Source organism: Astatotilapia calliptera, chromosome 1 (genome assembly GCF_900246225.1).
Source record: "Astatotilapia calliptera chromosome 1, fAstCal1.2, whole genome shotgun sequence".
Classification (NCBI taxonomy): domain Eukaryota; kingdom Metazoa; phylum Chordata; class Actinopteri; order Cichliformes; family Cichlidae; genus Astatotilapia; species Astatotilapia calliptera.
Window position 1 is genome coordinate 29,525,085 of NC_039302.1, and position 14,084 is coordinate 29,539,168.

The following is a 14,084-nucleotide window of genomic DNA, read 5'->3' on the forward strand; positions in this document are numbered from 1 at the left end:
TTTAGACAGAGCAGCAGAAACATATAAGCCGAGAGTAATTTTCAAATTCTCTGAGTGCGTAAAAATGAAAAAATAAAAAAATAAAAAAATAAATAAAAACATATACATGACTTTAGATAGTAATCTCCAGATCAGGAACCTTGTATTAAAATTATTTTTAAAAATAGACTTTGCAACGTATTCCCCAACCAAAATTCACTGGCAAAACCACACAACATCGCTGATAATAGGAAATTATTCATTGTGATTGCGAAAAGCTGACAACATTCGTATCATGACCTTTTTTTTTGGGAAAAGCTCCCTCTATCATCACAAGATAGACCTTTCACACATCATCAGTTTGTTAATGAGAACAGCCTAGAAAGAGGCACTCACAGATGCCTATCAAGGGCAGAAAACAAAAAGAGAATGTAAGTAAATATGGACTGTAATTAGTATGACAAGGTTGAAAAAACAGATAACACACCGCAGCAGCCTGAAGGGCTACACTTCCACACACGCGCACGCACAAACACACTTGCTCGTGCACGAGATGCACACAGGCATCTGAGTTCACACTTACACACACACCAAGAACAAATCAAATGTTTTAATCAGCTTGCTACAGCACATAATGAGGATCCACTAAGCTCCAGCTATCAGCTGCCATCGGCCACTTCGTTGTGCCTTCAAAGAGCTGATTTTTCACTTCTTCTACAACAAGCTTAACACAGTAGCTTTCGAGAGTGAACACAGTCTGGGCGCTGCAATAAAACCTGAAAAAAGTAAGTGATGTTTCAGCAAGTGATATATGTGCAGTAAGGCAAAGAAGCAATTACGTGCAAGTGGACACGACAGCAAAACCTCTGGGGAAAATGCGTAGGAGCGGAATGCACCCTATTTGTCACCATTGCGATTTACAACATGCAAATATTAGTGCATAGCTGGATGTGGGCTTGGTAGAGATGAAAGTCTGTGATATGCAACTCTGCAAACCATAAATCTAACAATACATGCTTAAATACCTTGCATAACCCAACTCGCTAAAGTACGCTAACAGTTACAATATCAGTTTACCTCTCACCTTGAGCGTAAACACACACAGACACCTGGTGATGCAGTATACACCTGGCCTAGCCACACCTGCTCAACAAGGCGGTCAGATGAATCAGTCAATTCATTAACACACAGCGCAGTTTCCACAGAACTGAAAGTATTCTTAAATTCTTACTCAACTATTCAGGTATGTGCCCGCGAGACAGAAATGTACACACAGAGATGCACAGAGCGTGTGCAGGTGTGCCTCCTGTTGCGGTTTCTGGCCTCCTGACACAGCTCTGACCTCTGTGAGAAAGACTTACAGCTCCAGCCCTCCAGCTGGAGAAGTGATGACCTGAGAACCCAACAATCTAAGACATTCATCCTCCTGTCCTTGTCTCCTTCCTGCCTGCCTGCTGTAGTGTGTCTTGAATGGGAGACATGCAGAGGTAGGTCAGCCTGCCTGACTGGACAAATTTGCTATCTTTCAAATCACTTCTATATTTCTTAGCTTGATATTTTAAAACTTTTTCATTTGACATCTTTTACCCCTTACAACTCCTTTGATAACCAAATTAATACATGTATGTCTGACATCTTTTTGTTACAGGTACCACTGAGAGTCAGGGCTCTGAAGCATTTAATAAAGATTCCCGTAATTTAACACAGATTTTTTTTGAATTGAGTATTTTTTTCTTCACATGTAAAAACATGTGCTGGGCTCTTGCTTAACTCACAAGAGAAACTGAAAACTGAGGAGAAGTTGTTTCCCTATAAGAAGGATGGCCTTATGGGTAAATGGTGTGACGTCAGTTCAGCATTGTGGTACATGAGGGTGTGTTTAGCACAAGAAGTGCCATTAACAGTTTTGATCCACAGATATAGCTTGCCTATATTTCACTCTGTTCTCTGTTTGAAACCTAAAAAACAAGTAAGTGTAGGCCTCATCTGTGCACAGTTACACAGTTGTTCTGCCTATTCCAAATAAATGCATATGGTATAAAAAAAAGAAGTAAAAAATATGTGACAGGCCATAGATGATGTAGTTAAGGGCCAAGTTTGATTTCATTCATACCATCTCTAATATGTGTTGACGTACTTGCATCTCATTCATTTCTGTTTTGCACTTAAAGACTATGTAACATATAAATACCACATACCCTTGAGCAAATATGCTCCAACTAGCATTAAGAAAAGCTGTCCCATCTGCAGCAGGGGTTGCCATACATGTCAAACGTAAAGCAGGGAAACTCGAGCCTCTGTTGAAACATCCGGTGCAGGCTGCTGTAAAATAAATGATGCTGTTAGCTGCAGTCTCGCAGGTGAAATGTGCTGCTGCTACAATTATTCTAATGCCAGCATGCCAGAATGCTAGTGCTACCAAATGCTGCTGTCAACCCAGGGGTTTAATTAGTTTGGCACGTGTGCCACTTATAATCACCTGCCATTACCAGTTCTGGCTGCATCTGCTTACACGTCTGTCAGTGGCGTGCAGGCTGTATATGTGTGTGTATAGGTCTGTGGCTGGGTTCATAAGGATATATTTTGGCAACAGAAAACAGGCCTGAACGGTTGCTGTACTTGTACGGGCTCTCTATAATGTCTATATTTTAATATACAGACATAAGGAGGAGACAGATAACTAAAAAATACAGGAGTCCTTTCTTTCAAGTGTATATTAAAAGGCTTTCTAGAGTATCTGTCAACTACAGCGAGGACAATTTTATTAGTGGTACAGACTTGTCAGTAGGCCATCTGTACACATACATTGTGAAAACAGAAGGGAGCAAGGCTTGGTAGTGTCAAACTGCATTGTGAATAGAGCTACACCTCAGGCTGAATACATCACATTGTGATTTCATGAGAGCTGGAAGAGGAGGAAGAAGAAAAAAACTTCAGGGCAGCGAGTGAATCTCGACCCAAAACAGGAGAAATGGAAGTTAAAAGTGAATCGTTCACTCCCCCTGGCGTAGCAGTGGCTACCTCTAGGGCTGGAGGAGGAGGAGGAGGAACAGGAGGAGAAGAGGAGCCCTGTGGCTCCCACAGTCATGTGACTACTGAGCACAGTATCTGAAGGATGGACCCCAGGCTGTGTACTTAACAGCTCATGAGTGTGTGCGTGAATGTGTATACACATGGTTTCACACATTTGTGTGTAATGTATGTCTTTGTGCAGCAGAGCACATACACAGATTCCCACTGACTCAGTTCTTGAGAATCACCTATGCCTGCTACAATACAATAGCTCTAACTATCCCTATTATTTTCAGAAAGTTCCCATTTAGCACTAAACCAAGGCTTTAATATTGTGCCCCCTCAAAAACATCTGTTGGGGACTTGTGTGGCTACACTAATTACAAATATCTCCAGTAATCCGCAGCTGATAAGAGAGCCATTACTCCACAAGACATTTATCACTATGGGATTGATGACCCATTTCAGAAGCTGCCTTTGTACAGGGAAGTGAAATCGCTGATATCCCTTTTATCCAACATCACTGCTGAAGCCTTCCATTCGTCAGGAGGCAAGCTAGTTAGAATTGTAATTAACAGCTATGGACTTTGGCCCTAATAGAATTTTTGCAGGAAACTGCAGATTGACATAGGCGGGGATGGAGGGGATTGTACAGTGTTTTTCTTTTCTTTTCTTACTAATTGCCACTTTGAGACGCTGTCTGTCGAGAGAGAGGCGCTCTATGCTGCGTAAAGAAAGCGTCAAAGCAGCACAGCTTCCCATTTTCCAGAAGCATGATTTATGTACACTTGTAGATATGTAAGCACGATTTATGTACACGTGTAGATACGTAAGCACGTGCATTTAGCCATGTGCTTTCACAAATACACAAACACAATTACATAGGTCAAACACAAAATGCACATCTCTAATCGAATTCACAAGTTACAGGTTTATTCTGAATCTTTTCATTCAAGCATGCATAGTGGCTTGCACACCCACCCACCTAGACATGCAAAAAAGTGGAGCAGCAGATGATCACAGTAGGTAAGGACTAAAGGTCTGGCCACCTGCCGGCCACGTCCCGTCTTTGTAGCAGTAATGAACACAGACAGCTTGGGGACGGCCCTCCTAGCTTGTCCCCCCTTCTAGCCTCCCTGCTTCAGGGCAAAGCTGGGGGCCCTGGGGTGACAGAAACGCCAGAGATGTTCCACTCACTGACAGGTAGGTCCTACCTGGCCAACCTGCTGTACACATTTGCCACGCAACACACACACAAACACAGGGACAAAGACGTGCATGCATTAGTGCCATATATATATGTGCACGTTGTAACTGCTCACACGTGGTAATGTTCCTATGCATATGCACAAACTGAAGAACACACCAACACACATACACACACACACACACAAGCTGACCCGGTGTAATTCCTCCAGCACACGGCTAGTGACAGGAGCAGCTGCGGCCGCTACGGCAGACAGATGAAATTTTCATAACTATCTCCTCCAACTTCCATCCTCACCTTCAGGATAATTTATGACCTGCCTGCCAGCCTTGAAGAGACAATATGCTTGCTATGAAATGAAGTGTTCCAGCAGTGTAGGTTATAATTAACAGAGAAGGGGAGAAAGATGTGTGTATAAGGAGTGGGAGGGCTGGAGGGCTCCCCAGGTGGGGTGGTTATGGTAGATGGGATCAGGGAAAAAGGGAAAGGATGGAGCATGTGGCGTGCACACATGTAAAATCTACATATGTGTGTATTTAAATACCGCATACATTGCTGCAGTTAGCTCTGTGACTCCAGCATTAAACAGCAGCACAAAAGTAATTAACCTCCCAAAAAAAAGTGCCTGTAATAAACAAAATCCAAAACACAATGAAATCTTAGAAGCATCTGTTAAACAGATTGTCTCTGTGTTAAATGAGGCCTCCACATCCCATTATTCTTTATCATGGTTCCCAGTGGTACAGTTTCAACTAACATATTGATTTAAATAAAACTGGTTCGTACAGAGGGCCAAATAAGCACCTTCACAGTACTCAAAAACAAACTCGATTTAGAGCAGATACACAGTAAAAACTGTGATTTCTGTGAGCACAACTTCCATCTTCTCATAACGTTATGTTCTCAATGTTTGTTTCACATGCATGCCACACATCCTCACCCAATCATGCTCTATCAGCTCTATGGGATGTTGGGTTTGACCAGAAAGAATGTCCTGGTTTTCCTGACTACCAGTAAAACAGGCCCAAAACTACCCCACCCCTTACCACACTGTCTATTCCAAACACAAATCTTGTTTCCATATTAAAAAGGCAGCTTTTAATGGGCAGCTGTCTGTGCAACAAGTGTGTTTAAATGGCTGTGGGACTTTTAATGACATTTTCAACTCTCTCTTTCCCGCTTTCTATGCCGCATTTCTTTGCCAAGTTCTTACTGTGAAAGGCATAATTATGAAAATACTGTTTTCATTTGTGAATCAAGTCAAGGATAAGCAGAGGAATTTAACAAAAGAGAGTATGAGTGCGATACTGACTGCTGCTGATGTGAGCCTTCTGTTCCCACAGCAAACCACAGAATGAGTGAAAGCATGTACCTTAACAACTAATTACTAACTCGCATGAGAAACAGGCAGCATAGAGATAAGTGCATATTTACATGGGTAAAATTTGTTTATGCCGTAAGTAGAAGGTAAATAAATACAATCACCTGTCATCTCGTTCAAAACAAATTAATGCAAGAATAAGGCATACTCTGATGTACTTTCTAGCCTGGGAGCAAACTAAGATGGGAGGACGATTACTACGGAAACAGCAGCTGTGAGGTTCTGCTGAGGTCAGGACATGTCATGCATAACTGACTGATTGCTTAACAGGGGTGGGTGCATGAGAGAAGAACTCATAATTTACAATCAAGCGCACACAAACACACACCTCACAAACACCCAGGCCGCAGACAATCTCGCTGCACGAACGTAACTGGTCTAAGGGACCACACAGACATGTTTTAGATAAAGACAGACAAATTAGATGACAGAGTCTTAGGCAAACCACTGCGCTTGCGCTAATTACAGGCTGGCCGGCGATAAAAGAGGCAGATGACATGTCCTTATTTGTTTTCTCCCTCAGTGCCCAGAATAAAGTAAACACAGCGATGTAGATGACGGCAAAAGTAGGTGGTACAAAGAAAAAGGCACACAGACAAAGGTACAGAACACGGCTGCGGGTTGGGAGTTCAGCCCACCACACACACAGGTGTTTACCCACCACTGCAGGAGAGAAACCCTTAGGGTAAGGAGATACAAGTATGCACCCAGCAAAACTACTGGCTTGTAACACGTGCCAAGGAAAACAAACTGGGCCAGCCCTGTCTGTTCTGTTTGCAAAACAGGACCACTGTTGTGAGAGTGATGAAGATGTAAATGTGGGGCTGTTGTCTGGGAGATCTGATTAACCTGTCACCTCGAGTTGCAACTTACATCACGCAGGCACAGTTGACAACATGCCCGGATTGACCTGCCCCAAACCAGACCACTGGTTTAATGCCAGTACAAACATCACCACCGCACCGCTAATTAAACCTATTTATTTAAGATCTGATGCCACCTTCTCTGCACTGCACCCTACAATCTCTGTTTTCCAAAATCATGCACATCATAGACATGTGGCTGTGAAATCAAATGAAAAAGTCATGTAATGACAAATTTTTTAGAACAATAACACATGGACACATGGCAGATTTGATAGATTGATGGGAACTTGTGTCTGTAAACACTTGAGTGAGTTATCTATGTCATGAGCAATCCCAGTGTGGTGCCACCACTTCTAAAACTTTTAGTAGACCTGTTTGTCTTTATCATGGACACGAGACTGACAATCTTTCCAACTCCCATCTGGTACAGAGGGACCTCCATTGTCTCCGAGCTCCCTCTCTTGCCCCAGCACGGGAATCAGGGCGGGGTCTGTCAGAGACAACACAAAAGAAATGTCACCACTCTGAGAATGAAGTGCCAGCCGAGGAAGGTCTCTCTCCTTTCTCTGTCACTATGCATCTCTACAGGGGTGCAACTGGTAGCTGACAAGACTGTTGGGGTCATCCCTGGCTGGGCACAGCTTCAACTTCAGCTCTCTAGCCCCTGCTGGCCCTGAGTGACCCGTGGGTTTGATGACAGACTGGACCTTTTGTGTAGAAGCGGCCTGTCCAGGTGAGGACAACAGTGGATGACAATGGCAGGAAACATAAAGCCGATAGAGGCTGGGAGACAACCCTACGGGGTCATGGGTCAAACTGGACAGCTGAGTGATGAGTGCAGCTGTGAACACGTGGACCTCCTTCTCTGCCCTTTTAACTCTGCTTGCCATGTCAGCTGATGTTTCCTTTGTCTTAGGATAAAGACCTCACTAACTTTCAGCACACTGGAGAAAAGTAGTAAACACAGACAACAGATGTATTACGCCACAAATTCTGATTGTACAGCTATGACAATGACATCCATCCCAACCTGTACAGTGTTATAAGCTCCTTTTCAAGAGGTCACTAGAATACAATTACAACAGGACACTTGTCAAAAATTATTTTTAAACTGTGAATTAGTTTATTTTTGAACTAAGGTAGAAACTAAATATAAAGAATGTTACTAAACATACAAGAAACTAGATATTATCTAACTTTAACATAAAAAATCTATTGTTTAAAAGAGAGAAAACCTAGTTGTACGCATTTATTTATGTAGTCCATTATCACAGCAAGCTTTGCAGTGTAAGATAGTGTATGTCCGTCATTGCTTATTCTCATTTGGTATGAATCCAAAATGCTGCTAATTTGCAGCAGTTTCAAGGATTCAGTAACAAATTTGTTCAGTCTTTGTTGTCCTCCATTCTATAATCCGAGGAGAACAGCAACTGTAGCATAAATAAAGAGGCCTATTTTAAACCTTGTAATGTATTACCACCCCAGTGCCTCCAAACTACACCCTGTTCACACATCCTGAGCTGTCCAACTGTTTCCAGTGCCAAAGGTCAATGACTGCCTACTCTCCTACTGGCCCACACTCAGAGATGGGAAGACAGGGTTGCCAAGTCAGGCACAAACCCTGCTTTGGATCATAAACACCTCCGTCTGTCTACCCTCCTCTTTTCTACTCCACAGAGGTGAGTTAGGTTTTCACTCTGTTAATCTTTCACTTCAGGCCTTCTCGCTTTTACATTGGCCCACTGGAGAACATAGAAGGGGAATGAAAGAGGGGTAGTAAAGGATAAGAATGGATAAAAGAGCAGGAAGAAAAAGCCATAGAGAGGGCCAGATGGGCACCTTCACAGTCCATTTATCAAACCCAATGTGGCCCTCCCCTCCCCTCCCTACTGCTCTCATGTCCTAAACCCCCATGTAATTCTGTAATGATTTTCATTATCATATAATGACCTTACAAAGCCTACAGCAGTTTGCATGGTCAGTACAAAACTCGCAGCTGTTCCCTTCAGTATTTGCTTGCTGGCTGTGACAAAGCTTTTTGTTGTTGTTGTTGTTATTTTTTCTAATGCCCAGAGCAGTGACCTCTAGGTTTTGCAAGGTCAGCATGAGGTCACCTCATCCAGGATATTCAACAGTAGCCACACTGTAAGCACACAGACTGAAGACAGCGTCTAAAAATGCATAATGAGCATTGACAGCAAGATAAAACAAAACAATTCTCTAAATATACTGCAGAAGACTGCAGGCTGAAGAATTTTCTGTGTATGTACTTCCAGTGTGGATCCTTCATTACCTTTGTTAAACCAAAAACCTTCCTGGTGCCACTGGGATGTGCCATTTTCTATCCTAATGGAGCTGCTCCCTAGAGGTTGCGTCTTGCTCTTCAATCTGCACTTCCTGTGTGGCATACTGAACTGCTCTGCTGCGGCACAGTCACCCACCCATATAATAATCCATCTATTTCCAGGGTACTCACGGGGCATTTACCAAAGGGACATGGAGGGCAGCATCTATCAAAGAATTCACCATGTGCATCAGGAAAACCCAGTTACCAGAAAAGCTCATAAGAATAAAAAAGCTCTCATAACTTCGTTGGCTCAGAGTGAATGAATGGACTGCTTCCACTAGCACGGTGAGAGCAGGCATCACTCACTCTGAGTGCCTATAAGTCAATGGTGAAGAACCACTGGTCACCGGCTCCAATTCCTCTTTCTTTCCTTCTTGCTTGTACTAAAAATGGCTCGCAGGCAGACAATGGCAGCTGGTAGGCCGAAGTTCCACAGCAAAGAATGCTACTTTAACTGGTGTTTTAGAAACAAAAGTCAGTGAGAAACTTAATCAATCAGCGCTGCTTGTTTATGTTTATGGGCCTCTAGCAAAAGTCATCAATCATGCTTTTTTTTTGTTCCTTTTTCCATTATATTTTTGCAAGTATTATATGCTGAATGGAAACCATGGAAACAAAAGGCAGTGTTATGATGAAAGCTTGCCTGTTGAATATTGTGTGGAAACCTAATTAGAACGCTAAATATAAAAAAGCAACAAAATGAATCAGCAAATTAATTTTAGTCCTATTTTAGTGAATGCTTTTATGAAAATAAATGATGGTTTGAATACATCTGACTGGAGTGCACTACAATTCCCTCACTCTGCGTCTTCTGTAATAAAGTGCTTCTTTAATTCAAAATAACGACTTTGCCTCTTAGTAGTATGCATGAAGAAATTAAAACTTTTTCATGCTCAACAAAGTCGAACAATCCCTGACCCTCATCAAATTGCTTATCAGTACCAGTACTTCCCACTTAACATTGCGCATAGCTATGTGTTTAGTTTTGTGAAAATGCTATCTGTTGACAGCCACTTGACAGCATGACCCCTGGCTTTTCTGTAAGAGAGGGTGGTGTAGTTTAGGGATAGACATAGAATGTGTGTAAGGGGAAGAAGAGGTATCAGGAGCAGCTGGAGTTCAAACATATTGTGTGGGACATGTGCCTTCCACCAAAACTAATCTAATCAGTCTTTCACTGCTGATAGAGTAAACGTCTGTCTGCTCTGCCGGCAAGGGCTGAGCATTTCCTGTCCCAGCCAGTGATGCTGGTTGTCAGCATCTTAGGGTGGGCTGAGCAAAATGTAGGGTCAGACATTGTTAGCTGGTGGTAACATCACATTGTGGGTGGTGCGGGAGAACTGCGATGGTAGGGGACAGTTCTGATGTTCACTTGAGGGTGGGGGTGGCGAGATGGTTTCTAGCTTTCAGCACATGCCGCTGGAATGCACTATCAGAGCAGGCCCTACATCAGAGTTGTGAGGCACTGGGCGTTGACACAGCAAAGCAAGGTGTGTGGAAACAGCCTGTTTACAAGACTCATCTGGATGGGACAAATCTAAGGGTCAACTAGAGGGGACAATGCAAAACATAGAACAGAAGAATAGAGTGCCTTAGAAATATGAGGGCGTAAGCACAACAGGAATTTAACATGAAGTTTTCAAAAGAAAATGGATTTGTAGCCTTTGAATTATCTTCCTGCCGCTTTGCTTTCACTAAGGTTTAGTGAAATGTCTATTCTCACATATGGGTTCTTGTCCGCATGTAACTCTGAGGTCAAAACTATTGAAAGAGACAATAAAGAGTATAGCAAATGTGAATGTAGTGGTCATGTGTATATGTAGTGTTTGTATGTGTCCGTGTATGTGCTGGCGGAGAGAGTAAATGGCTAAAACTAACAGCTAAAACAACACTGGTGCATGTGTGAGGCCCTTCTTTATCTGAATGGATAACCGACGTTCTAACCCCTGTGCTCTCCTTCTTTATCTGGAGGGAAGGAAGTGATTGGGCCTATCCAAGACACATGTGTCATTGTGATAACTGTGATAACCGCCAGGCCCGAGGACCTCAAACCAACACCAACCACACCATTGCATATCTCTGGAATTCACACCGATTCACTGAAAATGAATGATCAATGCACATTGAAGCAATGTAGGCCTGATGTGTCACCTTTTGCAACTCGTTTTTATTTTGTTTGATGATGTGATCACAGTTAATAAATCTCTTAACTGAGAACTAGATATTGACACATTTTACTACTGCAACAACACTACACGAGCTATAATAATAGCTCTGGGTTTGCAAGTGAAATGAGGTGAAATGAGATATTATCTTTGCTTTCTGCCTTGGTTTGTGTAATCTTGAGGAAATCACAGCAACATGCATGCATTACTTATATTTGATCAAATCAGTTTAGAAAATTAATAAACGTTATTATTGGAGTGTGATGGCATTTCCATTTAAAATAGGGACTCATAACTGATAGACTACATATCAACAGATGTTTGTTTTTTTTGAAGATCAATGGAAGTAACAAAGTTGGTGGTATATTGTGTTACCTGTCTCTCCATGTCTGTCTTTGCTGGTGTCTGTCTGTCAAAGCAGACAGCAGGATCTCTGCCATCTCCCTCCTTCCTTCTTCTGCTTGGTCTTCCTCCTCCACTGCAGCCAGGAAAAGCATAGTCTGGATAAAAAAACAGCAGCAGAAGTGGAAATAGGCGGTTCAAAATAGAACTGAATGGAAATATGTGAAATACCAGTAGAAATGGGAAAACTTCAGTAGAAAGTGGACAGGTAGAGAAGCACCATTAAAAAGTGCTTTAAATAACAGTGGTTGTTTAAACCCCACTACAGTGATTTACTCTATTAAATTCTACCCTAAATACTAAACAGAAAACTTGCAAAATTGGGTAGAAAGACCTGAAGTGAATCCTGGCGTGCTTGTGCTTCTATCCTTAGTTTAGAAATTGCACAGCTCTGAGCCAAGACTCAATTATACCATCCCTAGGATGACAGCATGCAGTAAGTCTAGTATAAAGTCAGTTTCACATCAGAGGATGGGCAAATTACACCCAATATTAGAGTGTGAGTCAATTAATCACGTCCTGCACAGCACAGTGTAATGTGTGAGTATCCCCCTGTTGAACATGAATTACAGGCTGGCTTAAAGTGTGACGTGGCACATCAGTGATAATCGGAGACATCCCTGCAAACCTTCGCCTCCAAGTCCTCCGCAGCCTCTAAGCTGGTTGAGAAGGAGTCAAATGAAAAAGGATCTGGCAGCCCAAATTAAATGCAGTGCTGTCAGCCACACTCAAATCCCTCTTTCCCCTCACCGTCTCCCTCTTCTTCTCTACCCTTCACAGACTCTCTCCCTCTCTGAATATCCTTAAATGTCTCCCCCCTCCTTTGCCAAGCCTCTGAGAAGTGATGGATCTGTAACTCTGACTGACTCTGACGCCTTGTTAAGAACAGTCTCTTCCTGTCACATCCACCAGTCAAGCACGTTCATTTCTTCCCATTAACAGTCACTCGCTTCCCCAGTCATCCAACCTTCTTTTCAAAAAACCCACTATGTAAGGGAACCTTCATTTCTTCCCCTCACCCTGTTTTTTAATCCCTTTCTGACAATACACCTGTCTGTCTTAATTCATGTGAAGATACGTTTGATTGTCTCTCTGTGTGTGCGTTTCCAAAGGAGAGCAGTAATATGCTTACTTTCTCTACAGCACACAGGACAGGTGTCAAAACATGTGGTGGTGTGTGACTGATTATACCTGACTCAGAGGAGACACCAAAGATTAAGGTGACCAGGAGGAGGCAGGGCCGGCTGTACTCCCTATGGAAACTGTGCCTTTCAGTTTGGATCAAACCCTGTCCTCCTGGGATGAGTGACAGGCTAAGAAAGTGCCAGAAAGTGTATTCAGACTGTATCACCATCTCAGCTGGTAGACATCACATTGCCATGCTGACCGTGTAGCACAACGCTGAAGAGAAGTGATTCACAGTTGATCTGAAACTTGCTCTAAGGTGCTTCTAAGCTTGCTTCAACTCTTCCCAAAGCTGACTTTGGATCAAAATGAATAACAGGGAAAGACTGCACATCCATCCATCCTTTTCTGCTTCCAACTGCCAGGGGTTGGAGCTTTCATAGGGCCACAGGCAGGGTACACCCTGGACAAGTCCAGCCTATCGTAGCCACATTTTCAAAATGCTAAATTATGTTGCATACACTTTACTCAAGTGAATCTTTGTTTTTTTCACCCAACTCAATAATTCCACTAAACACTACCTAAACAACCTCTGCTTTTGTTGGGGTGTGTATATATTTATGAGTGTGTATCGAAAGCTTCTATTTGTTCTCTACAAATTTTTGTGAGTACAGTGTAGATTTTTGTGAGTAGAGGTGTCCCTCTTATAATTTAAATCTGTGTTAGCAAGTCTCTTCCCCACAAAAATCGGTGAATGTCTGTTTGCACGGATAACTTTGTGCATGTATGATCTAGTGTTTAGAAGACCCAGTGCTGAGAGAGGCCTTCAGGTTTAGCCCCAGGCTGATCCCCGGGCCATTTAGACACCCTGCTGGTTGTTTACTGGTCAAGCCCAACCTCAGTCAGACTCAGCCAGATCACAGTCCTTTATCTCTGGGTCTGTGTTAGGACTAATCAGCCCCCTCTTTTCTTGTATTTACCCTTCGATGACAGTAGCTGTCCTCAGTCTACACCTCTCTCAACCTGACGCTGACCACAGATGTCCCCCTGACCCAGGCCACATTACAAGGTGAATGAGAGGACAAGACGTTCCTTGGTACTCTTTTCATTGGTCCCCAGACCCCATATTCAACCCTGTCTATTTTACTAAAGTTAGGCATAAACATTTCCGGGCCTGTGCAGAGGTGGGGAAGATAAACAAACATGCAGCCAAGCTGAGGTGATATTTTGGTTAGTGGAGAGCTAGAGTGATGATAGTGTTCCAAGCGAAGGCTGGCTGGAGGGCAGCCTGGGGCAGCTCACTAACACCTCGAGCCAGGACTGTATCTTAACACCAACAAGCATCTGTCTAGTCTATCACATAAGGGCATGTCACTCATTCAACATAGAATAATACAATAGGAAGATTGTTGCTGCACATAGAGCAATATGATTTAGATCCTTTATAATGCAACAGAGGAGCTGTGAGTGGTCACATAAGAGCTAAGAAGCTGAAAGGCAAGAAGGTTAAAAAAAAAAAAAAAAAGATGCATGCACAACTGAAAGTTTGCACTCCATAAACCAGACCTACTAGCTGACCACCAGAGTGTCAGAGAAACTC

General features: G+C 42.8%; 1 protein-coding gene across 3 annotated transcripts in view; it reads right to left on the minus strand.

The window, feature by feature from the left end:
* The window catches only part of fto (FTO alpha-ketoglutarate dependent dioxygenase), a 113,882-nt gene that overhangs the window by 50,109 nt on the left and 49,689 nt on the right, over nt 1–14,084 (minus strand). For 2 of the 3 annotated variants that reach the window (XM_026173569.1, XM_026173586.1), the window contains exon 8: nt 11,333–11,457. In XM_026173569.1, coding sequence (XP_026029354.1) covers nt 11,333–11,457 — 125 coding nt within the window. Of the gene's footprint in view, nt 1–6,816; nt 6,936–11,332; nt 11,458–14,084 lie in introns of those variants that run through there. The other variant, XM_026173578.1, reaches the window with a different exon arrangement.